This window comes from Simochromis diagramma, unplaced genomic scaffold (assembly GCF_900408965.1).
Source record: "Simochromis diagramma unplaced genomic scaffold, fSimDia1.1 OVJJ01000421.1, whole genome shotgun sequence".
Taxonomy (NCBI): Eukaryota; Metazoa; Chordata; class Actinopteri; order Cichliformes; family Cichlidae; genus Simochromis; species Simochromis diagramma.
The window spans coordinates 5,518,617-5,543,833 of record NW_024387250.1 but is presented as its reverse complement, the minus strand read 5'-3'; the positions used below and the strand labels follow the sequence as shown (position 1 = coordinate 5,543,833).

Below are 25,217 nucleotides of genomic sequence, written 5' to 3'. Positions count from 1 at the left end.
GTAAAAGAGACACGCGCCACTCAGAACAGTAGATTCGGTGTTGCGCGGCAACCACGTTGCTGAGCTACCGAGAAACACAAGCTACTACAGACTAAAAAAAAAATAAAAAATACAATGAATTTAAGAACTAATGGCATATTTATTATTTAAAACAACAATGTCACTGCTATAAAGACAAAGTATCAGTGATTATTTGAATATATGAAGGGTGACAAGGGGGGAAAAAATAACAGAAACGCCAATAAAAGGGATAAAACCCCATTCTTCTTAAAGTTATTCACTCATTTTGTGTTTTAATCATGTGGGTAAGCCTAAAATCTTTCACAGGTGTTTCTCCTCAGACCTCTCCCCTTGAATCTGCAGGTCTGGATCAACTTGATCCTTCTTTTCACAAGCTGACTAGAGATTTTATATTAGAACTACTAACTTCTATTTTAACATTCTCCTTTCAAACAATGAGATCTCTGTCATATGGAAATCTGCCTATGTTTTCCTTTTATTAGAAGGAAATTACCAATCAGTTACAGGCCAATTTTAGCAACGGTGTTTTAGCAAAGGTTTTCCAAAGACTTATCAATGAACAACTAACTGTTTTCCAACATTAGTCAAGTTTTAGAAAGCAGCACAGCAAAATAACAGCTGTTGTTAATGTGGTGAATGTATAATGGTGCAATGGACTGCACAAAACATTGTGCTGTTCTTTTTCGTGATCTGTTTTGACACAATTGATCATGACACCTAAATGGACAACCCAACATTGGCTTGTCTGCAAATGCTTAAGTTGGCTTTTACATTACTTGTCAGCTAGAACATAGTACGGCCCCTTTACTGCGTTTTCTTCTTCTTTTCTCCCAGTATCCAGTGGAGTTCCCCAGGGCTCTATATTAGCACCACTCCTCTCTTTCTCTATGCAACTAACATTAGTGAAAAATGTTGCATTTTCTTTTTATGCAGATGACACAGTTATCTTTGAGATCTTATATGACTCCTTGAGTCATATAAGCCCTCAAATTTCTGATGCTTGTTAAATGAAGGCAAATCCAATGTGGGGATGTTCTCAAATAGCAAAGAGTTAACAAATTTGCCTAAAATCAAAACCACTCAAGGGGGTAAAATTGAAACGGTCACAATTTAGGCAAGTATTTAGGCATCATTACAGATCAAAAAATGTCTTTTAAACCCAAACTGAAAAGCTTGTGACCAAGCTGAAATATAATCAAGTTTATTTTAGGAATAAATCTCATTTCTTGCTCCTGGTGTGGAAACACCTGATTTCTGCAACTTTTTTTATGATGGTGAGGTGTTCTTTATGACCAGTACCATTGTTCTTTATGTTTTATTATTAGCTTGGAAATCATGGTCATCACTGCTTGGGCTAGTTATACACCGAGTGCACCTATTTGTGTGTGTATACGTGTAAAAACCACAACCATTACAGGCTATGCCCTTGCAATAATTTTGAGACAGAATATAATTAGGGAAAAAAATGCTTTTAAATACACTGTCCCTTTATCCTGGAATAATCTACAAAAGGAGCTGAAACAATCAGAACTGAGGGAGTTAAAATCAATTTTAAAGGACCAAGTTGCTCTTGTAATGATCTGTTATTGTGTATGTTTAAAGATATTAGTGTTTGCCATTTTTATCTTTGTTATGTTGTTATATATTTCTCCTGCCCTCTTTGCCAGGTCTCTCTAATAACATTTACCTAGGTAAATCAAGGATATATACGTAACAAAGCTGAATGATAGTCTCTTGTGCAACATTTTACTGGTGTGGTAAGCAATTTTAGTTTAAAGACTGCAGGGTCAGTTACTGGTTTCAAAAACTACTAAACACAAATTGTCAAACTCCTCTTAGGCCACATACAGCCCAGTGTGATTGCAAGTGAGACCAACCAGTAAAATATTGCATAAAAAAAACAGTATTCCAATGTTTTTTCCTATTTGTTTAAACAAGTAAATACTAAAAATGTAAAAATAAATAAATTAATTAATACATTTAAAAAAATAAAGTTTTAAAAAGAAAAGAAAAATCAATAAAACCAACCCCCAAGTGTAAGACACCCTTTATCCCACTCCTCTCAGTTTATGTTATTGCATAAGCCACATAATATTGACATTTGGAGCTTTTATACCTAAACAAGAACATTATTTTATGTCTTTACTAATACTTTCCATATAGGTAAACTTCTATGTAGTAAAACTGGCAATACAAAATGAATAAAAGTGTTTTTTATTGAAAAATTGAAGTAGGTAATGACTTCACTGCACGAAGTTTTTACAATTTACAAAGCTATGCAGTGGGCCAAACTTAACCAGTTTCTAGCCTCTGGGTCGCATATCTGACGTGACTGTACTAAAACATTTACACAACAAGGTTATTAAAACGCAGCCTCACCCAGGCACAGAAAATTCCTTGAAATGGGGATATCAAAGAGCATTGCTGTAAATCCATCCTCAAAACTTTGAAGTCTGTGTGAGAAAGGGTACAAGCAACTTTAAAGGGGTTGCAGGGTTACCATGTTAAATACAATATCTGATGGAAACACTGCAAAATAACGCAAAGCACACCTTGCCCAACCCGAAGCCTGGCAGCAGCATGTTCATGCTATGGAAACGCTTCTATGCCGCTGACCCTGTAAGGGTTTGTGAAGGTAGATGGATCCAAAGGATCAAAATATGGGTAGTAAAATATGCTTTTTTTGGTAACAGGACAATTTTAAACATAATTTTGTATCCTTTTGCAAAGGTGTGTTTTAAAACCGAATCTATTTCTACACAATTCAGCCTGAATCTACTGCCAACTGTGACAAAAACACACAATAAATTATTTTCCTTTGTTTCCCAGCCTTATCACACACACACACATACAGACACACACACGCAATGTAAACATGAACTCTCACATAAATTAGGCTTGCAGTAAGTCACCAAATTAAGATGAGAACAATATCAGCTAAATTGTAAGATGTGTTTATTTGTAATATGAATGGACATTCTAGGGGTTTTATAAATCTTATCATGTAATGTGACATCGTTTTTGAGTTAACTGCAGACAAATATTTAGAAATGTCGACTCATAGTTGCAGAGTCACATTCATGAGAGGATCTTCGCCCAGAGAGTAGTGTGGGGTGTGTGTGTGTGGTGCTGTAGAAGACATTGGGAGGGGGGCATAAATGGACATAAACTACAGCGTTTGTGAGTTGCATTTAAAGATATTACCAAATTAATACCAAAATGTAAAAAAAAAATTCCTTTGTTTCACTGTGAACTTCCCACAAGGCTGCGGTAATCCAAAATGTTGAGACAGTGTGTAGTGTGGGTGGGAAAACAGCATACTGAAGGTGGGTGCTGAGTTTATTTCACAGAAGCAAATGATCTTTTCAAGGCCAATATGAAAAGGATAAATAACTGAATTAGTACTGCAACTAACCAGTGTTCCTATTTCCAGTTTATCTGCCGATTATCTCCCTGTTAATCAATAAAGGTTTTTTCTTGATAAAATATCCGAAGATGGTAAAATGGTAAAGGGAACAGAACGTGGAAAATCCCGACAACCAAAAACATGAAACCAGGTAAAGAAAACCAGAAAAGTGGCATCTTTTCTTGTTAAATAAATGATTTAAATGACGAATTGCTTAACAAAATGACTGCAGAGTGATTTTCCTCTTGAACAACCAACCTCTTATTCCTGTCAGCTCTACATATATTGTATTAAGGTTCACTCAAAACCCAATCTATCATTTAATGAATCTCTTCTCCTCCTTTTGAAGGAGAAAATGTTTTGCAGCTGAACTTTAAAAAGCTTTTAAAACTTGAAAATACTTCAGCAATTAGTCTCCAGAAAGAAATCATCCTGAATCAAAAGCAAATATATAAAGTTAGGATGTTGTGTAAAATGTAAATGAAGCAGTTATTTTCAGAGTATTTAAATACTCTAATTGTAAATAGCATAAAAGATAACATTTGAAGGTGAGAGCAAAAAAAAAAGGGAATAAAAAAAATGTATTTGATGCCGGCAACATATTTGTTTAGATAGAACAAGATTGTGTAATGTTTAAAAATAACCACTGGCTGGAACATATCACAGCTAATCAGGTTAAACAGTAACACGACTGGGTGAAAAATTAACATGCCAGAGAGGCTGACGATTTTCAGAAGTAAACATGTGGAGGGGTTTACCGTCCCATGAAAGAGTACTCAGAAATTTTTAAAAATAAAATTTATAACTCAATTTAAACTTGCAAAGAATTCCCACATCTACGGTTCTCAGATAGCATCTCACAGGCAAGTAAATAGTGCACTTACTCACATTTTATTTATTCGTACACGCACTGTTCACTTTGCTAGGTTCAATTGCTTGTTAAGGCAAATATCTATCTAACAACTCAGTGCATTTAGACATGTAAACACCATGATCAAGACGACCTGTTGAAATTAAACGGACTATCAGAAAAGTGATTTGAGTGATTCTTTACTTAAGATGGTTGTTGGTGCCAGATGGTGAGTGTTTCAGAAACTGCTGATCTGCTGGGATTTTCCCACACAATCACTCCTAGGGTTTATAGCAAATAGTCTAAAAAAGAAAAAAAAAGAAAATATTCAGGGAGCAGCAGCTCTCTGTGTGAAAATACCTTGTTGATGCCAGAGGTCAGGAGAATGGCCAGACTGCTTCAAGCTTATAATTAGGACACAGTAACTCAAATAACCACTCGTTATAACCAAGGTACGCATACCATGGTTATAACGAGCATCTCTGAACACACAACAGTCTGAAATCTGAAAGAGATGCGAACCATGTCCGTCCCATGACCACAGCGTTACCCATCTTCTGATAGCTACTTGCAGTATTTCACAATGCTTAAATAATCTCAAACTATTTTCTTTTTTGAACATGGGAATGAGTTCACTGTACTCAAATCATGTCCACAGTCACCAGAGCTCAATCCACATCATGGATTTACAGACAGCACATCTGCAGCGACTGAGTGATGCTATCGTGCCAATATGGATGAAAATCTCAGGGCAAATTTTCCAGCACCTCGTTGAATCTATGCAAAGAATTAAGACAGCTCTTAAAGCAATGCAGTACTAGTGTGCTGTACCTAATAAAATCACCAATTAATGCATACTATGACATAGCAGCATGACATGAGTGACAGTTATAAACATAAATGGCAATCATCTGAAGAGGCACATTAGCATTTTAAAAGTGTGGCTTTTTGTCATGTTTCCTTGCTTCGTTATTTGGCATGTGATTAAGGAAACACAAGAAAAAGACAAGATAAAGAAATGTGTATATTCCCCTGATACACGCCATGTTAAACCATTAAAAAAATTAAATAACTCACAGACTGTAGAGAGAACTCTATGCATAAGGACAAGGCCTAAAACCAGTATCTAATAGCTGTGATCTCGGGGTACTCAGAAGGCCCTGCATCAGAAAACAGATATAATTCTGTAGTGGAAATCGCTGCATGGGTGCAAGAACACTTTTGAAAAACTGCATTTACCTTCTCATTGATTGCACTTTGTCCCTACAACAAATGCAAGTTAAAAGCTTCATCATCATCTGATGACAGAAAACATAATACAAACATAATATAAACATGAAATAGAGCTCATTTAAGATGGACAGACACAAAGAGGAACTCTTTCATGTGGTTTATCCAAAGTTTTTTGTTTTTAAAAATCATGGACAAAACATCCTTGAGACTAAAGGAGAGGGACCATCTGGCTTGTCAACAGCCTTGGGTATGGAGAGGCTTTAGTGAACATGGGACATTTAACTTGCACATCTGTGAAGGCACCATTATTGCTAACGATGTACAGAGCTTTTACAGCAACATATGCCGCCATCTACATTATGTGTTTTTCAAGGATGGAGGCTGATGCCCCGTGACCCATTGAATTAGCCAAAAAGAATCAAACTTTAAGCAGTTAAAAGAGCAGAAGGGGTGATACAGCACTGGTGGACATCCCAGTGTTGACATTTAAATGTGTTGCTGGTATTAAATAAAAAAAATGTGCATATGTTATATGCACAAATAAAATACATGCCTTCAATGTTAAACAATTCAAAACTCTCTCAATAAATGCATTCTGTTTAAGCTGCCAATAACAGTCGAGCATGATTGGATTTAACCTGGCCAGCACTACCACAGTGAATGCATAATCCTGACAACAAAGCACAGAGGTGGCAGTGTGATGATCCTGGGCTGCATGAATGCAAAAGGTGTTGGGGAAATGCTGTTTAGATGGTGCCATGAATCGATACACCTCACACGCTTCTGTTGGTCTACAGAAAATAAGCAGATGACGCATATTCAAGCACCCTAACGGTCCAAAGCGGACGGTTAAATTCATGAGAAGAAAAGTGAGAACTTTGACCTGGCAAGTGTGCGCTCTGCATGAATCCAGCAGAATGCCTATGGAGAGGAAAACAGAGCAACACAACCTCTTAAGCAAAGAGCAACTGAACAAGAAGAAATCTGTCATCAAGAATAAAGATGGACATAAAAAGTACTAAAGAAAAACGGAACTGTTGCCAAATGTGTGCTGACCTTAAAATACGTTTCTGCTGTGGAGTTTTACAAGGAAACTTTTTTTTAATAGAGCAGATATCCTACCGCTCATTGTCAAATTTTGCCATAAGACTTTAAAAGTAGTTAAAAATAGTCACGCAGCAGCGGAAGCAGCTCTTTTAAGAGTACATGATCATATTTTAGCACCACCAGCTTACATGTCAGCGCGTCACTAATGGTGACGGGTTAGCTAGCTGGTTTAGTTAGAGGTAACTCTGACTAAACCGTTTTATGTAGACATTTTATTGTATGCAAAATGCTATTCTGTAAAGCTGTGAAAGAAAAAGAAGTGTGTTAAAAATTCGCTATGAAATTTAAAGGAGTGGAAGTATGTGAATTAATGAAATAAATGTAAGCAAACTTTTTCAAAACTGTTTAACGACGGTCTCGTGACAAGTTTGAGAAGTTGTTTTTTTAATATATATATTTGTGCGACATTAAACTCTTGGTGGCACAAAGCAGGCCTTTGTGCTTCTCCTGACATATTAAGCCCAAGTACGCTTATTTGTTCATTCCCAACAAACCTCATCAAAACGGTAGAAACCAAAAAACGCAATGGGGCGGCTGCCATCGATTCTTTACTGCTCTTCTTCTTTCCTCCTCAATGAGTTTTTTTTTAATTTTTTTTTTTACGGCAGCTGATACATAGCAATTGCTGCTTTACCACCCCCTACCGGTCTGAGCGTGAACTGGCTTTCCTTAAGCTGCTGAGGCCAGGTGGATTTGTCTAAATGTGATCGCGAAATCTCTCCCGAATTGAATATTTCTCCATAGTACACGCACCAATGAGATTAATATAGCGACTGATAAATGAAAATGTTTAGGCAGTTTTGAAGGACTATAAAAGCAATTAAACTGACCAAAACAGTTTGATGCAGAATTGAAAAGTACAGATTTGGCAATATAATGCGATTTGGGTGATCACAGTGTCTCTCTCTCTCCTCGTGTTTTGGAGGATTAGACTACACCTGAGCTTATCAGCCTGCTTGTAAAAATGTGTAAAAATCTTACACACGTTAAGAGCAACTGCTAATAGTATATTGTAGTTTAATAAGCATAACACACATAAATGAAGGTCTAATAGGTCAAGTTATGGTCAATATCCACATGATTAAAATATTTGCAGTATTTGTTCACCTCAGTTTACTGCTTTTGATACTAGATTTGAACGGGAGATTTAATTTAAAAAAAAAAAAAAAAAAAATCTATCAATAGATCTTTAAACTTAAAGCACAAAGAATATGGGAGTCTGAAAACATTCCCCATCTTTCAAGTATTTTTCACCCTTTCAAGATTTAGTTTCAGTTTTCAAAGCTACATCCCCATTAAGGTCATTCTAATGTTTTAGATGCTGCATCTGGAAATTAATTCAAAGAAAAATATGTGAACGTGCTGTAATTGATATATTATAAATAGAGGGGAAAAAAAATGAAGATACTGTTTTGTTTTGTTTTATTCAAAAACAAAAATATAAACCACACTACACTTTTAAAAAGCCTATTTTCTCATTTGTACATTACATTTTAGTGTTGAACACATTTTAAAAATAACCACATGTGAACAATCAGCACAAAGACAGGGGAACAGTTTGATGATAAAAGGAAAACAGTTTTGATAACTAACGAAGTACTTCAGCTTGCTTTAGGTTCAACAGCATTCAAGATGTAGAAAAAGGATGTGAAGAGTTTAATTAAAAAAAACAAAAAACACACACACAAAAAAAACAAAACTGCTTTGATGGCTCCATAAGAGCAAAACTCATCCAACAAATTATCCTGAAAAACAATCCCTTGGACAATAAAGGAATGTAGTGATGGTTCACCTTTCTTCCTGGTTGGCAAAACCAGTATTGAAAAAAATAAAATAAAAACAAAACAAAAACCAGACAGCAAGAACACAACAGGAACACTTGGATTAAGCTACACATTAGTTGAGTCCACTGTTAAATACTCCTTAAGTTACGTGTAATTAGATTTGTCAGACAACTGTCTGCTCACAAATTTACAATGAGTGTTTTGGCACAGACTGCGGTTGTATCATTTGTAGTATGATATGTGCTCTGCATTAAATTAACAATTCGAAACAGTACACGGGCTGTTTTCACATGTGGCGATATGAAGAACTGGCAAAAAATAACTGCAAAACAGACCGCTGTTCTGTTTACGTCTACAATAAATCATTCATATAATCCATTACTTTTTCCTCTCTTAGTTTATACATAGACAGAGGAACTTTACCCCATTATAAAGAACATCACACTCGAGGTACCATCAGCACATCCTTCAGAATCAGAAAATTAATTCAAGCTGGTCCAGTCAATAGAAAAAACCCCCAAAACAAAACAAAAAGTGAACAGAGAAATGTGCACCAGCAGTTTTTCCCCCTCAGGTCTTTCTTTTCGACGCGGGATGCAACAGCAGCATGGGTACCAACGTATCTGCCAACACTAATCTCCAAAATGTATTCTTTAATTTTTTTTGTAAAGAGAAAAAAAAAAAAGTCCACCTGTCTACATGCCATAACACAAATGCACTCTATCCCTCATCGTACCCCAACAGGCTAACTGCACGCCGACCTGCTTTACTTGCTTTGCTTACTTGGATACGATTAACTGCAAGTTGCTACACTTAATAGTTCCTCTTGAAAATACAGCGACTAAAAATGAAGAAGCACAAAGTAAAATAAGAATGCAGAAAAGTCTTAAATAAAACTAGTCTTGTGGCTCTTTACAGCTTCTGCAGCTGTGCAAATATTAATGGTTAAATATTAATTAAGAACTTCATTCTGAAATAATCCCTACAGATTCTGTAGAGTCTACAAATCTCATTTATGCGCAAAAGGAACTTAAAAAAAAAAAAAAAAAAGTCCCCTACTTTGTGATACTTGACTGTACAAATGACTAGCAGTTATAAGGCATGAACGGCAGCATTGCACGATGTAGGTTAAAAGAAAAGACAACCTACTGAAGCAACACCAGTGTTGACAGATATGTTAGGTAGCGCCACACTGCCCCAGCTGGAGGATGTTTAGGAGAGACGGTGGTCCTACACACAACTCCGTCTTCAATCAGTGTGAAGTCTTGACTTGCTTTGTGTTCCTACAGGGCATCATTCTTGGGAGAGAAGAGAGCTGCCAGGCCCAGAGGTTCATTGTTCACTATATCCTTATCTGGCTTCGGCTTTTTAAAGAGCGATGGAAGATTCCGGATATGAACCTCCTTCCTGAACTGCTGGCACAGAGCTTTCTGTTGGCAGGGGACAGGTAGAGGAAAGGTTAAACACAGCTATCCCAGACCTGCAGGAAAGAATTTCATTAGACTGTCCGGCCCTGTTGAGCTGCTGAACATTTTTCTGCTGCGGCGAACAGAAGATTTACAACACAGCCAGAATCACTCTGCTGAGTAATGACTTGCACTAAAACGCCAGCGTCTATGGTTACTCCTAATGAGCCATCTACAGTCGGATATACTAGAGAAGCACTGCTCTCTAGTGGGGAAATGTAGCATTACCCCAACAGTTCCTGCAATAAGCTTCCTGAACTGGTCTTTTCTCTTCTTTTCTCCAAACTTCTGGGCACTGGGGTCCATGAGCCTGTGGTCATACTGGTCCAGAGCCTCCAAATTGATGTTTGGGATTTGGGTCATCACTCCTCTCAGCTCCATATAGCGAGGCCGCTAACAGGGACACAGACATTTAAAAAGGATACAATATAAGGAAGCAAGATGATATGAAACTTAAATTTTGGGAATGTATTACACCAGTCTCAAAAACAAAAGTCAATTTTACTTCATCCCAAAGACAGATATTATTTGTCATGCAAAACTCTCAAATCTTCACCGATTCCAGCTTTGCAAATTCTTGTTTGTTTTTTTGTAAGTTTACATCTTGAAAAATCTTTCATTCTGATCAAGACTTTTTCACTATAATCTGTCGTTTTATAGGTCAAAGCAGAATATAGACAACAGATTAATTAGTAGTGAAAGTAAAATAAGTCCTCTAAAGGGCGGGGAAAAAAAGAGCAAATATGTAAATATGTCAGATATGTTCAAAATTTGCCTCACCAGGTTTTCATAGATGAGCATTGCCAACTGAGAGAGGGTAGAGCTGCAGACCTCATGCTGCCCATGAACTTGAAGGCCCCTGAGAACGCTGGTAAAGAACCACGTAACAGCTTCAGTAAGAAGATTACCCGCAACAACCTGGAGACAAGAGAAATATAAAGCTATGCAAGACACTTATTCAGCCACCTCCCAGATCAAAGATCGTTAGATTTTAGGGATGTGTTTGTTAAATTCTGCTTTCATACGGATGCTACCTGACGCCAGTACCAATGTCTTGTGTATTTTGTTTTGTTGACATTTGTTTTTGTTGGTACTCTCCTCTTTTGTTACAGAGAATCAAAGAAGTCTTCATTATACATGAATAACTTTAAGGTACTTTAGCCTTTTGTCACACCATCTTCAAGCACCCAAATGCAAAACTGACAGAAAAACACCAGATTAAAACATGAACATGAACATTTGGCCTATACTGATGTTAAGCTGATAATTCATCACATCTTTACATCCATAAATATTGCTATTTAAAATCTTGCAAGGCATTTTTTCGTAACCTCAAAAGGTAAAAATGTAAAAAAATGTACTGTTGATTCCAACCACCGTTTCCTGTGTAAGCCTATAGCACTTCAGTCCTCTGTGCTATAAACCGCCAATGTTACCCAAAAAATCTTACTTAATAAAATCTCCTTAAATACACTAAGCACAGGCTTATGTTTTGGGTCATATATACACACTGTGATGCTGAAATCAATCCTAAACAAATGCACAACTTATTCTTGCTTACGTAGCATTTCATTATAAAGTACAGTCCTCAGGAACCTGTTGTGCATACTTGAGTCCCACATTTAAAGACATCTGGGTTAAATATAGCCAGACAGCTTGTGCATAAAAGCAACGTGTGTGATGAGAGCATCAAAAAGCTGCTGCCAAACAACAACAACAACAACAACAACAAAAAAAAAAAAAAGCTGCTGCCTTGTATTTAGGTTAGATTAAATGTGCTACCTGCCGCAGCAGAGTCCAGCAGACCAGGGAAGCAGTGCGATGACAGTTGGTGGCATCCTTCCAGGAAAGTGAGGTAAAGGACAGGGTCAGCAGGGACATGTAGAGGTTCTGAGAAATGAAAAAGAAGCATTACGTTTTTAATAATGTACAACTGTGCTTTCCTCTGAATGATACGTGATGCGTTTTAGGTCGACCTCGTGCTTCAGGAGACATTTCCCCAGCTCTGTCAGCTCCTCTGTGGGCTGAGCAGGAGACGCTGACTGCACTGAATCCATCATCATATCTTCCTCTGCAAGAGCATGTTTCAACAACAACAACAACAACAAATTTTAATTAAAAATAAAGAGATACGCCAGAATAAAAATCATCCAGTTAATTCAGATTCTCCAGTTTAACTCTTACCATCCATTTCCTCCTTATTGGCTGCAGGTTCAGATACCTTTCTGGAAATACAGGTCACAGCTAAAACAAAAGGAAGAGACAATTGTGATGTTTTGACAACTGAACTTCCATCTTTAAAAGCTAACCACACAGCTAAAAAAAACCCCAAACAAACAAACAAACCCATTACATAGCCACAAAACCTTGGACATTCATTGCACAATGCACAGTAACCACAAAAATCCTTAAACTATTTACCTAAGCCGCTATCAATTCACAAAAACCTTCATGTTCAAAAAAAAGAAGCTCTCTTTGAATTACACTTCAAAATTACCAGCATTTCTGCACTGATGAGTGATCAAACTAAACCAAACTAAAATACATGTTAAGCAGTCACTCACAATGCAGGCTGAAAAAGAGTGTGCACTCTTAAGTTTAGTGTCTTGATTAGATGCTCAATCATCCAGGTAAGGAAATCCCCAAAACCTGATTCTGTTCATGTGGACGTAGCGTTTTCAGTGGGAGAAACATTTCCTTGATTCAGAGATGGTCTTTCCCTTTTTACTGAAAACTCTACATCCAGATGAACAGATTCAACTCTTGGAGGGGATCTTAAATTTCGTACTTTAAATACCACTTTGGCAGCAACATCCTCAATCAAATATTATCTGCCAATCAGACTTTGTATGACTTTTGTTTATAAGAAGGTGAAATTCTCTGCAAACACTTCCACTTTTAGCTTCTTAATTGGAGCACTTGACTCCAGAGAGCTCAAGGAGAAGTCATTAACGCAGAGTTTCACATCTTTTCTGCAGCCCTTCTGTGACTGGCTCCTTGTTCAATAATGGAATAAAAAGTACAACTGTTTGTTATGTATGTATGTATGGTGCTTTTATACTTCTCATAATCTGGATAAACTCAGACATAATCTTATCACTCACCAAAGACAAATCCTACTGGATGGAAAAATCTACCACAAAATGTAGAATTACAGCTTTGCCTTTGTGGCTGAGATTTGCACTTTTCTGATGTGCTCTGAAACCAACATTAGCTCCAAAAGCTCAACTTTTACAACTTGGCAATAGAGCATTAGAATGAACATGTATGCGAGTGGGAAGCGGTACTAAAGACACTACTTACTGAGAAGTTCCAGCACCTCCCTCGTCAGCAGGCGTACTACTTGCTCTTCCAACATCTCCTGGGTCACTTGGGTTTCCTGACAAACCAACTCCTCCTCCTCATGCTCACCACTGAAGAAAAAAAAACAAAAAAAAAAAACCACACACACACAAAAAAGGGGAATTATGAGGGAAAAACTAAGCACTGATTTATTTTAAACTGCAATTGAAAAATTTCCATTCCAGATAAGAAAAGTCTTCATTATGGTCTATATTTGGGGTATGTGTGTGTTATTTTTGTCTTATGGACTGAAAATTCATTTGATCACAAACACTGTGCCAAAACTTACTTGATAGATGTCCGCTGGTTGATGACCTGCCACCTCATGTTGAGTCTCTGAAGCAGTAATAAGAAACACAGCCATGATATTTAGCACATTTTAGGCTAAAAAGTTTAAAAGAAGAGAACAGTGGATGTGGAGATCCTGACCTGCAGCATGTAGCCGAACAATGGTCCCAGCAGAGGGCAGAGTAGACTTTCATAGTACTCCTGGGGACAAGACAGCACCAGCTGCCTCAGAAACAGACGTACACTTGTCAAGGAAATGTAAAGTTTACGTAAAGCTTTAGCTCAGTTTTAATTATGTCAGGTCTTGCAGGCCAGTGTGCATCACTGAATTGGAGCATGGAGGAGAAGGGGAAAAGAAGCTGACCAAATCAAATGGAGAAAAAAAAAAAAAGCAAATAAGGATATGAATCATTGGGCGAAGTCTGTGATCGGGCACATGGTCGAGGGAGACGAAAGCAGAGCCAGCTATTCCTTCAGCCAACTTGTCGATGTTGTAGAACTCCTGCTGCAGGGACACACCTGCACTTCCCAGGATTTGGTAGCTACATGGATAAAAACAGCAAAATTGGAGGTAAACTTAATTTAACAACATGTAAGGTATATAAAAAGCCAAGAAAAATTTGGGTTAAAGCTGTCAAAGCCACAGTTCTCACCAGTTATCATATAATGTGCAGAAAAATCCCTGCATGCGCTCTATCGTGGTTTTACACACGGGAGAGTCGTAAATATCCAAAAGATGATGAGAGAGACCTGTAGACGGGATGCACTTAAGTTTGACCACAGTCTTTTTTAAGGTGATTGCCGACTTCTGGTAAAAAGTGTGGACAAAACTCATCTTACCAAGAACCACTTTCTTCTCACTATCCATGATCTCATGAGCTCTGCTGAAGGTCTCACTGAGACGGGCCATGTTCTCAGGCAGGAAAAGACTGTTGTGAGTCCTGCAGTGAGGAATAACAAGAGGGGAAAGTCAATAATCAACATATCAGTATGGTAAAAAGGATAATTAATCTTTTTTTTTTTTACAAATTTCTGTAACATCATGGTACAAGCGCACCTGATTAGTGCTAGTAAATTGGGCATCAAAATCAGAAACTGGGCAGTGCAGGGGTTTCTGTACATGGGAGCTCCAGCAGGAGTGTAGCCCACAACAAAGCCACCAGCCTTGGCCTCCTCCAGGTCTGCAGGCCAGTGTGCCCGCTTCACCACCGCCAATATGGCATACAAACAGAAGCTCAACTAGAGGAGGATTCAATTAAAAAGAAAATACAAAAAAAAGGATTAAACAGTTACAAGTTACCTTGTTACAACTAACTACAAGCAATTTTTATCCGTTCTTATAACGCGACTGCCTTTGAAATTTTGTGTCATATCTATCACCAGCATTTTTAGTTTGTCAAATAATTTTGTTTATCATCAAATAGCTAAAAAAAAAGTTTTTCCATTTGCCACAGCTGCACTCTGTGTTTATTTCTAATCAGCAAATTTAACCATGCTGCGTTAGATTAGGTTAAAAGCCTTGCTACAGTTACCTAGTTACAGTCACATAGCTGCTACAAAACCTCAGGGCCTACACCCAGATGGTTTTCAGCTTTGTTTATTGATAAAATATAAACTCCAACAAGCCAAAAACTGTGTCAGAATTTGAAATATGAGCTTTTGTGGCTGGTGCAAAAAAAATAAATAAAAAAAATTGGTGACATGGCACATTCTGTCTGGAAAGTTTTTCTTTGCTTACGTAATAAACAACTTACACAACGCAAAAAACAAGTTTCGTCAGTGAGCACACGTCCATGTGCAATGCCTTTAAAAGGTCAAATAACGTCTGTTTCCCTTACGACATTTTTTCATTACACAAAAGTGAGACAAGCAAACCTACAGTGATCTCCAATGGCAGTATCCCTCCACATAAACGAGTTCACGCCTATACACTTACTCTGCCTCTATTAATGGCTGCTGTATCCGCATCTTCTTTTTGCTCCGTGACCACCTTATCTGCTCCAATAAAGGACAAGAATGTGTCTGGGTTCCACAACACACTGAAAAACAAAGAAGAGAAAACTATCATTTATCGCTATCGTGTTAAATTTGAAGCAAACTGAGAGAATTCAAACTCACTGCCTAATCTCATTTGAAGTCCACTCTGCAACCACTGAGGCCATCAGTTCATCTACAAACGCCTTCTGCTTCTCATAGTCTTTGAACTGGTTACTGATGAGAACCAGAGCTTCCATCAGGGCGCATTTCTCCATGTGAGTGAGCGCGACTCCGCTCGAAAACAGTTCCTTCACATGATTGTAAAACATCTCAAAACAAGGCTGTAGAAAGAAAAAAGGGCATCGTTAAAGACACTGACTTACTTCTATACGGAAAAGTGTACTTCAGAAAGACAAATTATCATTAGTTATTAAGCTAACTGGAATAGAATAGTCCATTACCAGCATGTACTGTGGGTAATCCCGGCAGATTTTTATGATGGAAGAACAGGCGTGCCTCCTCACATTCTTCACAGCTCGAGTCCAAGGTGCCTGAAGACATCAGGAGGAGAATACATTTGTTTTCCACAGTTGTCATGAAGATGAAGTAAAAATGACTCAGTGAAGGAAACTTACTTTGGGTTCGTGATCAATTTCGAATGTGACGGCCTTAAAGAGCTGCAGGACAAAACAAAACCATTCAAAATCCACATTATTAAAACAAACTCCTCCAAATGAGCTGGAGGCGGGAATACAAGAAACATCCCCACTGAGCAAAAATATGTGACAGGAGGAACTTTCTGATTGATTTTTGACAAACTACATTCACATAGTAAATGTTATTCAGGAACCAGTAACAGCTCAACTTACCTTGATGAGGACCTGTGGCAGGAAGTGTGGTCTGTGTATGGCCAATGGGAAAAGGGCAGAGACGTTGGTGAGCACACAGGACAAAATGAGCGGGTCTTTGGTTTCGTAGTTCAGCACGGCTTGCAGGAGCTCCATGCTCTGATCAATGGGTAACTTCTACAAGGCAGAAGGAGCGAAAGCCTTCATTATTAGTTTGACTACGATTACTTTTACACTGCTATTTCCATTCTGTTACAGAAAACTTGTTCCTTTACCTCCTCATCCACACTTTTAATGATCTGCGAGACCATGCATTCCATGAAGACCGTCATTGCATCCCACTGGACCACTGAAGGGGACAAGAGGGAACACAGGCCCTCTGCAGTCTTAGCTAGAGAGATGCAAAGGGAGAGGCGCCCATTCACGGCAGATTCAGCTATCAATATGGAAATGAAACTTGTGTTTAAGGTTTTGCTAACGATGTGCTGCACAAAAAAAGTTGGCATCAGGGTCAATATCAGCCAATAATATATCAGCACTTCCCCAATTTTCGCTTAGTGTCCTTAAAAGACTCGAAAGGATACTGTAAAGCTTATATGTTAGTAGCAATATGAGTTTGCTATTCCTAAACTGACTGCTCTAGTTTCCCAATTAACTCCAGGCTTAAATTATTGTAATATTATTACGTATTTTACATGATGAATTAACTATCGGCATATGGCCATAAAAATCCCTTCAAGCAGTAAACTAAAACGTGTGAAAACAGCGATCATTTCCTCTTTGGTATTGTGTCAAAGACAACTTACATGCGTTATCTCCAGTATCTATTGGGCTAGTAATCTGATACTGTAACCATTCTGCTCCTATCCGGAAAGCCTCTAGAGGAACAATGCGGCATGTGCTCCTCAAAACTTCCCCCTGCTGCGCTCGGAAAGCTGCAAAGCACCAAAAGAAACAATGAAAACCATAAAGGTATGCACAAAATAAAAGAGTCAGAACTACTGAAGCAAAACTTGAATCCCCGGTACTTACAATTAAAAAAAGAGTTGAAGTCCTCATCACTGTCAAAGTCCACACGGGAGTACTCGCAGCTTGGGTTATTGTCTCTAGACGGGAACCCAGTCTAAGGAGGGGAAGATGAAAGTTATTAACACTTTGTTTGGCTTTAGGTCACACTGTGAATGATATTACTGTCACCACAACCTCACCTTAACTAAGTTGGTCATAGAGGCTCTAAGAAATTTGACGGCCATCTTGACAACAGCTGCATCCTTTGAAAGAGCCTCATGTCTGAACAAAGCTCCCCATGTCACCATGGTTGAGGACTTTAAAAACTGCAGTGAAATAAAGAGAAGTCATTTTCTTTACACGCTGTTCACTCAAATGAAATTTTACTTCAAAAAGGGTCCAATCTTTTTCCTGAGGTATCTCACCTGACTGGAATGCGTAGTGAAGGCTAAAAGGGCTTCCATGTACTTGCTGAGGTTTGCAGGTACTTCAACCTCTACGTCTGAACCCTGGGGAGAAAAGATGAGAAACTGTTACCCATCTTCAATCTTAAAACGAATATCTAAAGTGCTTAAAAATGGCCAAACTTACCACTAATGAGCAAAGCTGACCTCCCAAAGCACACAGGACCTGACAGAGCCTCTTCAGGAAGATGTAACGGCGCTCCACCACCTCCACTGCTCTAGAGGTACACATAGAGGGCTCTGAGTCACGGCTACTTAATGATGATTCTGCGGATTTCTGATATATCGCAAGTCCATCTGCTGTCCTGTAAGCAGACACACAAACCATTAAATTGCAGTAGAAGTGCTAGCATGAAGCCTGCAGAGACATGGAGAGAAGCAGCTGTACTCACTGGGCTGCAGAAAGAATATACTGGATGGCCACATCATCAAACAGAAGCATGAATGGTTTCCTCTCTTCCAACTTGCCCTGTGGCAGAATGACAGATTATTAATTGGTAGTAAAAAAAAACTATAGCTTACCATAATGTAGTATTACTGGTCTGATCTGCAAGACTACTCTAAATCCCCAAAAGAAAGCCTCTAAATTATCAAAAATAGAGTTATTTTAATAGTAAAATCTCTCAAAGTGTATAAGGATTTTTAAAAAGACAGATTAAACAAATATTTCCCATCCTCAACTCTTATTTACTCATTGTATTCCCATTTATCCATGGGGAGGATTGTGTCAAACAAGCATCCCGCGTGAAATTTCTGCCAAATCCAACATGCGGTTCTATCTGCTGCGAGGACAAAAGCACCTTCGTCATTTTCTGTGTTTCCTAATTTTGACCGAGTTATTGCTGAAAATATAACACTATTAATATGATCATTAGAAATTCTACTCAAAGTTCTATTATGGCAGAAATTTTATGACTCTGTCCAATAAAAGAAAAAAAAACAAGTCAGTTATGATGACTGGGATATGAGCTCTACAGGGAGTGCAGAATTATTAGGCAAATGAGTATTTTGTCCACATCATCCTCTTCATGCATGTTGTCTTACCCCAAGCTGTATAGGCTCGAAAGCCTACTACCAATTAAGCATATTAGGTGATGTGCATCTCTGTAATGAGAAGGGGTGTGGTCTAATGACATCAACACCCTATATCAGGTGTGCATAATTATTCGGCAACGTCCTTTCCTTTGGCAAAATGGTTCAAAAGAAGGACTTGACAGGCTCAGAAAAGTCAAAAATAGTGAGATATCTTGCAGAGGGATGCAGCAGTCTCAAAATTGCAAAGCTTCTGAAGCGTGATCATCGAACAATCAAGCGTTTCATTTAAAATAATCAACAGGGTCGCAAGAAGCGTGTGGAAAAACCAAGGCGCAAAATAACTGCCCATGAACTGAGAAAAGTCAAGCATGCAGCTGCCAAGATGCCACTTGCCACCAGTTTGGCCATATTTCAGAGCTGCAACATCACTGGAGTGCCCAAAAGCACAAGGTGTGCAATACTCAGAGACATGGCCAAGGTAAGAAAGGCTGAAAGACGACCACCACTGAACAAGACACACAAGCTGAAACGTCAAGACTGGGCCAAGAAATATCTCAAGACTGGTTTTTCTAAGGTTTTATGGACTGATGAAATGAGAGTGAGTCTTGATGGGCCAGATGGATGGGCCCGTGGCTGGATTGGTAAAGGGCAGAGAGCTCCAGTCCGACTCAGACGCCAGCAAGGTGGAGGTGGAGTACTGGTTTGGGCTGGTATCATCAAAGATGAGCTTGTGGGGCCTTTTCAGGTTGAGGATGGAGTCAAGCTCAACTCCCAGTCCTACTGCCAGTTTCTGGAAGACACCTTCAAGCAGTGGTACAGGAAGAAGTCTGCATCCTTCAAGAAAAACATGATTTTCATGCAGGACAATGCTCCATCACACGCGTCCAAGTACTCCACAGCGTGGCTGGCAAGAAAGGGTATAAAAGAAGAAAAACTAATGACATGGCCACCTTGTTCACCTGATCTGAACCCCATTGAGAACCTGTGGTCCATCATCAAATGTGAGATTTACAAGGAGGGAAAACAGTACACCTCTCTGAACAGTGTCTGGGAAGCTGTGGTTGCTGCTGCACGCAATGTTGATGGTGAACAGATCAAAACACTGACAGAATCCATGGATGGCAGGCTTTTGAGTGTCCTTGCAAAGAAAGGTGGCTATATTGGTCGCTGATTTGTTTTTGTTTTGTTTTTGAATGTCAGAAATGTATATTTGTGAATGTGGAGATGTTATATTGGTTTCACTGGTAAAAATAAATAATTGAAATGGGTATATATTTGTTTTTTGCCAAGTTGCCTAATAATTATGCACAGTAATAGTCACCTGCACACACACAGATATCCCCCTAAAATAGCTAAAACTAAAAACAAACTAAAAACTACTTCCAAGAACATTCAGCTTTGATATTAATGAGTTTTTTGGGTTCATTGAGAACATGGTTGTTGTTCAATAATAAAATTATTCCTCAAAAATACAACTTGCCTAATAATTCTGCACTCCCTGTATTAACCCTACCTGGAACCTAGAGGATATGGACTCATGGACTTGTTCAGACTCATACCTTGTTGTCATTGCATGATTCACGTGTCCTGATTAGACTTGTGCATTGCTCATGTAATTATGGTTATAATAGCACAATACATGTAAACGTTAAAGCAATTTAACTGCAAAAAACACAATTCTGCAGAACTTATTAGTATATTCAGAGGATCACACTGATGAAAGCTGCTGGGAAAAGAAACTGGAAAAGCTTGTCTGGCAATTCTATCATCTCGTAAAAGAAGGTTGCATACAGCAGTGCCTACTTGACAAACCGAGACAAAATCTCTTGAAAGCCATCATGAATACTGTCCCAGCGACTCACCTTGCGGCTCATAGCAATGAGCAGACACTCCGCTGCCTCGAGCTGCAGCTCCGGCTCACTCAGCAGCAGACACAGAATCTCCAGCAGATGACAGTTTCCGGAGGTTATGTACACCAGAGCGACCCAGTCTATGTAGCCTGCGAGTGTATTCAGCGTAGCCACGGCAACTCGACAGTGAGCTCTCATCTGTGTGGATGAAAAATTAGAAGGGGGCAAAGTGAAGTAATCAAGTCGATTAACAAAGTTTAGAATATTAAAGCAGGCACACGCTGACGCTTTCTTACCTGCAGTTCATTTCCAGGAGAACCTTTCTAGATGAAAACAAAAAGAAGACCAATATTGTAAAGTCAGTTTACTCTTAAATTTCTACTTTCTTGCAACACAAATGAGGTCAGGACTCCACTAACCAGTTTACGATAGTCCTCCACATTAATTTGCAGAATGCCCATCATGAAAGTGAAGATGCTTTCCATGTTTTGGGTGAGTGTCTGCTGTATGTCTCTGCGTCGCTGGGTAGGCAACGTCTGGAAGGTGATCACATCCTCAGCCAGCCTCAAAAGGATCAGCATGACCAACTCTGTCTGGGCCTCCTGTGAAAGCAAAGAGGATGTTTTTTTTTTTCCCTTGATTTGCTTTTATCTAGTTTTAAGTGGCTGTAACAGCAGTTTTAAAGAAGTGATTCGTGACAAATCAGCTTGGATGATCAAGAATGCGTCTGAATGCTCACTTTTCCATAAAAGATGCAATGATAGCTTTATCAAGTCAGACCTAATAACATTTAAGCATCCATGAAAAACATGGTACAAGTTTGACTGCTTGTCATTACATTAAAGGATAAGCACGCACAAGCTTACAAATGCTTACATCTCTCTAGCATTTTAAGTTGTTCACCCCACTGAAAGAAATGTTTTAAAGAACGCCCCCATAAATGTGGGGACTGACAGATCTCAGGAAGCCTCAAAGCCATTTGCTGTTTCAGCATGAAAGAGTTGTGTACATTTATCAAGCAGCGTATGGTGTTTATATGTGCTCAAGCTTTTTGGAGCACTTTTAATACTTTTTAAAAAAAATATCTGGAAAATATACAGTCTTCAATGTGCTACAGACAAAGTCTGAGTGACATATAGTATTTTATTCATCTGTTACTTAGCACTAATAATGAGGAATCTGTTTCCTTCTACTGCAGCTGTAAGGTTTATAAATGCATTTTGCTAACCAAGTTTCTTAACCTCAGCTTATAAATAAGCACTCTGCCCCCTTGTTCAAATATGATTTTTTGGAGCTGGCTCCAAAAAGGCAGTATCCAAATAAATGAATGTTGATGTTTTTAAAATGGCAAGTTCAAAACTAATGGGTGAAGCTGCAGTGGAATGGTTATGTCTGTCTTTTATATACAGCCTGTTAGGTTTATGCACATAGCACAGCAGCATTAACTCCTTTTTTTCCCCTAAAGGTGTAAAATTTAAAAAACAAAAAACAAAAGGAGTTTTAATAGTTATTAATCAGTCTACCACATTCCCATAGCTACACATAGGATGTAACTGATTTTCTAAATATACAGCAACCAACTAAAAAAAACTTTTCTTAAGAATTGTATATCCTTTAATATACTATCACACTTAGATATTATTGTAATATTGCACAAGTACTTTGTTCATCCCTTCAGAGTTCAGAGTGGGTATGTATTAATGATAAAAGTAAAACCAAGCTTGATCTGAATGTCTGAAAAGGTCTACAGTTTAGTGATAAAACAAGGAAGCGGAAAGAGGGTTGTTAGGTTCGTATTTGGAAGGTGATGTTATCCCAGTGCCCAAGTTTACATGATGAGGCAATGGGAAAATGAATGAGTAATCCACAACTGGCCCTTATTTGCATGCAAGTTATTCCATTCTCATATTGAATCCATGTTGGCTGAGGAAACAAGTGAGATGAGGAAAAATTGAGCTTCCTGCACCACACAGGTTACTTACCCCTTGGCTAGTGAGAGTCTCCATCTCTTTCAGCATATCTGGCCAATGCTGAGGCCATTCTCTTTTTATCATTTCCACAACTATTCGTGACAGGGCATCTTTGATGTGGCTCTCCTCGTCCAAGATCGAATGAGTACCCTGAAAAGAGACAATAGAAGGCATCAGAGCAGTACAACTGTGAACTGTGAAGTGAAGCGTCTTTCACAAATCACACTTACATTTGATAACAGCTGCATGGCGCACTCCTTCAGGTGGACTTTCTCCTGTTGCTGCATGTCGTTCCATCTGAATCTGCAGGGAGACATTAGCTTTCTGTCAAACATGGATCCCTTATCATGCTTTTTCCCTATTACATTTACCTTAGTCACCTTCAACTTACTTGATGATATGCTCCAGGATTTGCAAACCAAAGTGTCTCACTACTGCTGGCTGGGCTTTGTCAGCTAATTGTAAGCCACATGGGACACACAAGGAGCTCGTCTCTTTAAACTCTTCACAAAACTGAAGAGAAGAAAAAAGAAACCGCGTAATTTTAAAGATCAGGAAATGTTATAAGACTTTAAATGAACAGTTTTGTGAACCCACCACTACCATACACGTGTAATATGTCAGATAGCAACAGCTAATTCACAAACATTCATATAAATACTTGGATAGCAGAATGCTAATCTAGCAGCTAGGGTTAGAGTTATTCTTAGGGGCAGAATTACTCGGAATTGATTAACTAGCCTCATTAAATCGAGCTCTGTCTTTTCACCATGTGGTTAATGGCATGAATATGAGTCCACAGTGGCTCTGGTGTTGAGGTGATAATTGTGGCATGCCGGCTAGCTCGTAAAGCATATGGCTATCATCGTTGCAGGTTAAACCAACATACATGAACCGTATAAACAGCGCTGTTACTAGGAAACTACATATAATAGCCCAATTTATCTAGCTAAGCCAGTACATTATTCTCCTTTCACAAATGAATGACAAGCTCAGCAAACTTAGCGGCTGGCTAGCTAGCAAGCGTTAACGAAGCTACCTTTAGGGCCTCCAGTCGGTAAATTTGACTTGTTTCTGCGTCCATAATCACATTCACAGCTTTCACAAGCTGATCACACATGGCGGCCACCTGGTCAGCCATGACTTCAAGTAGCGTCTAACACACTGTTGAGGCGAAAGCAACTCCCTTATGCAAAGCACCTGCAGTACAGTGAGACGAGCGATACACTCAGTGAGGTACCAACGTGTACAGAATGTGCTGCTGTTGCTTCTCCTGCCGCTACTCGCGCGTTTGAACACTTTGCTCGCCGTTGAGTGGGAATTCTGGGAGTTGTAGTCTAAGATTTTTTTTTAAAGATCGTCTATATAAATCTAACCCATCACCTCTGAAACTATTATATTCATTAGCTACTTGCATTTAAAAAAAAATGTAAAAATGAAGCAAACAGTATGGTTTACTTACAAAACTAAAATAAAATAAAATAAATCAAAGTACAGGAAATGTCTTCATCTCGCATTAGAAGTCATTACATATATGTTTAATGAGACCAGGATGTCTAAGATAACATGAAAGACCTTCTATTAGTCCCACAGTTGGGAAATTCGCATGATGACAGCAGCAAAATCAAAAGAGCAGGAATACAACAAATAGATTCCGTAATAAACAGTAATTAATTAATTACAAAAAATAATCTTTAACTATAATTCTACATAAAAGTACAGGAAAATTTTACACGTGTTTGGAAGTATGGCGATATATAGGAAAGAAGGGAGTGGGCTTTTTAACCAGAAAACACAATCCTGGAAAGTGTAAGGATGCCCGAGGAGTGGGAAAAAAGTTTACTAATACTGAGTTTCAAGTTAAAGGGTGATGTGCAGAGCTGTAGCCGTAGACGGATAAGGTTGATGAGCTATAACACGAAGTTATAGGAAAGAGTTGTTGAAGCTAGGGGATGGGATTACATCAGAAATGTAGGAAGTCCCAGTGGTAATGAACAGGATGACAGATGAGGTCAGGCAGGAGTCTCTGTAGACTATAATGTTTGCAGACGACACTGTAATCTGAAGTGAGAGTATAAGAAGAGAAGAAAGAACTCTTCTGATTCATGATATACAGTGAAGCCATATGGGGTTTAGATGAAGCCAGGTAGAAATTTTTATTTCAGTATAAATCCTGATTACAGCTCTTATCTGAAGCAAGTTACATTTTCCCAAGTTACATTAGGTGTTGCTTGTTTATATGCTCTAATTCAGCTAACTGGTCATATTAACTTTAATAATTATTCTTTTTTCATTCGTTAAGTTGCCATCTTTAATAATTAATGCTTTTACTGAACCAAACAGTTTCGCAGCTCTTTCACCTTCACCTTTCAGTTTGTGATTACTGGCGGAGTGATACATCTTAAGTATGTCCTGGCGAGGAATCATTCCTACCTCTGCTCTTTTAAGTTTAATCTGCTGCTGAGAAACTGCTGAACACACTGAATGGTTTTTTTTTGTTTGTTTTTTGTTTGTTTGTTTTTTTTGCCCATGGTTTCAATATTAAGCGTGCGATTCTGATATTAAGAC

At 38.5% G+C, this 25,217-nt stretch overlaps 1 protein-coding gene across 2 annotated transcripts; it reads right to left on the bottom strand.

The window, feature by feature from the left end:
• Positions 1-8,022: 8,022 nt before the first annotated feature.
• LOC120714816 (exportin-5) lies at positions 8,023-23,949 on the bottom strand. Of its 2 annotated transcripts, none has more exons than XM_040001305.1 (32): positions 23,689-23,949; positions 23,041-23,162; positions 22,880-22,952; positions 22,662-22,799; positions 21,099-21,281; positions 20,976-21,002; positions 20,692-20,877; positions 18,187-18,263; positions 17,922-18,099; positions 17,756-17,839; positions 17,531-17,656; positions 17,355-17,445; positions 17,129-17,257; positions 16,598-16,758; positions 16,344-16,499; positions 16,110-16,151; positions 15,936-16,025; positions 15,616-15,815; positions 15,434-15,536; positions 14,555-14,736; positions 14,338-14,438; positions 14,151-14,247; positions 13,903-14,039; positions 13,639-13,736; positions 13,499-13,545; positions 13,171-13,280; positions 12,052-12,111; positions 11,844-11,938; positions 11,650-11,757; positions 10,648-10,785; positions 10,096-10,260; positions 8,023-9,831 (listed from the first exon to the last, which is right to left on the bottom strand). In XM_040001305.1, exons 1-32 carry the CDS (start codon positions 23,788-23,790, stop codon positions 9,685-9,687), a joined length of 3,753 nt encoding a protein of 1,250 aa, XP_039857239.1. In that variant the 5' UTR covers positions 23,791-23,949; the 3' UTR covers positions 8,023-9,684. The 2 variants fall into 2 exon arrangements, with proteins under 2 accessions (XP_039857239.1, XP_039857240.1); XM_040001306.1 differs by having other exon boundaries at positions 16,598-16,713.
• Positions 23,950-25,217: the final 1,268 nt, after the last annotated feature.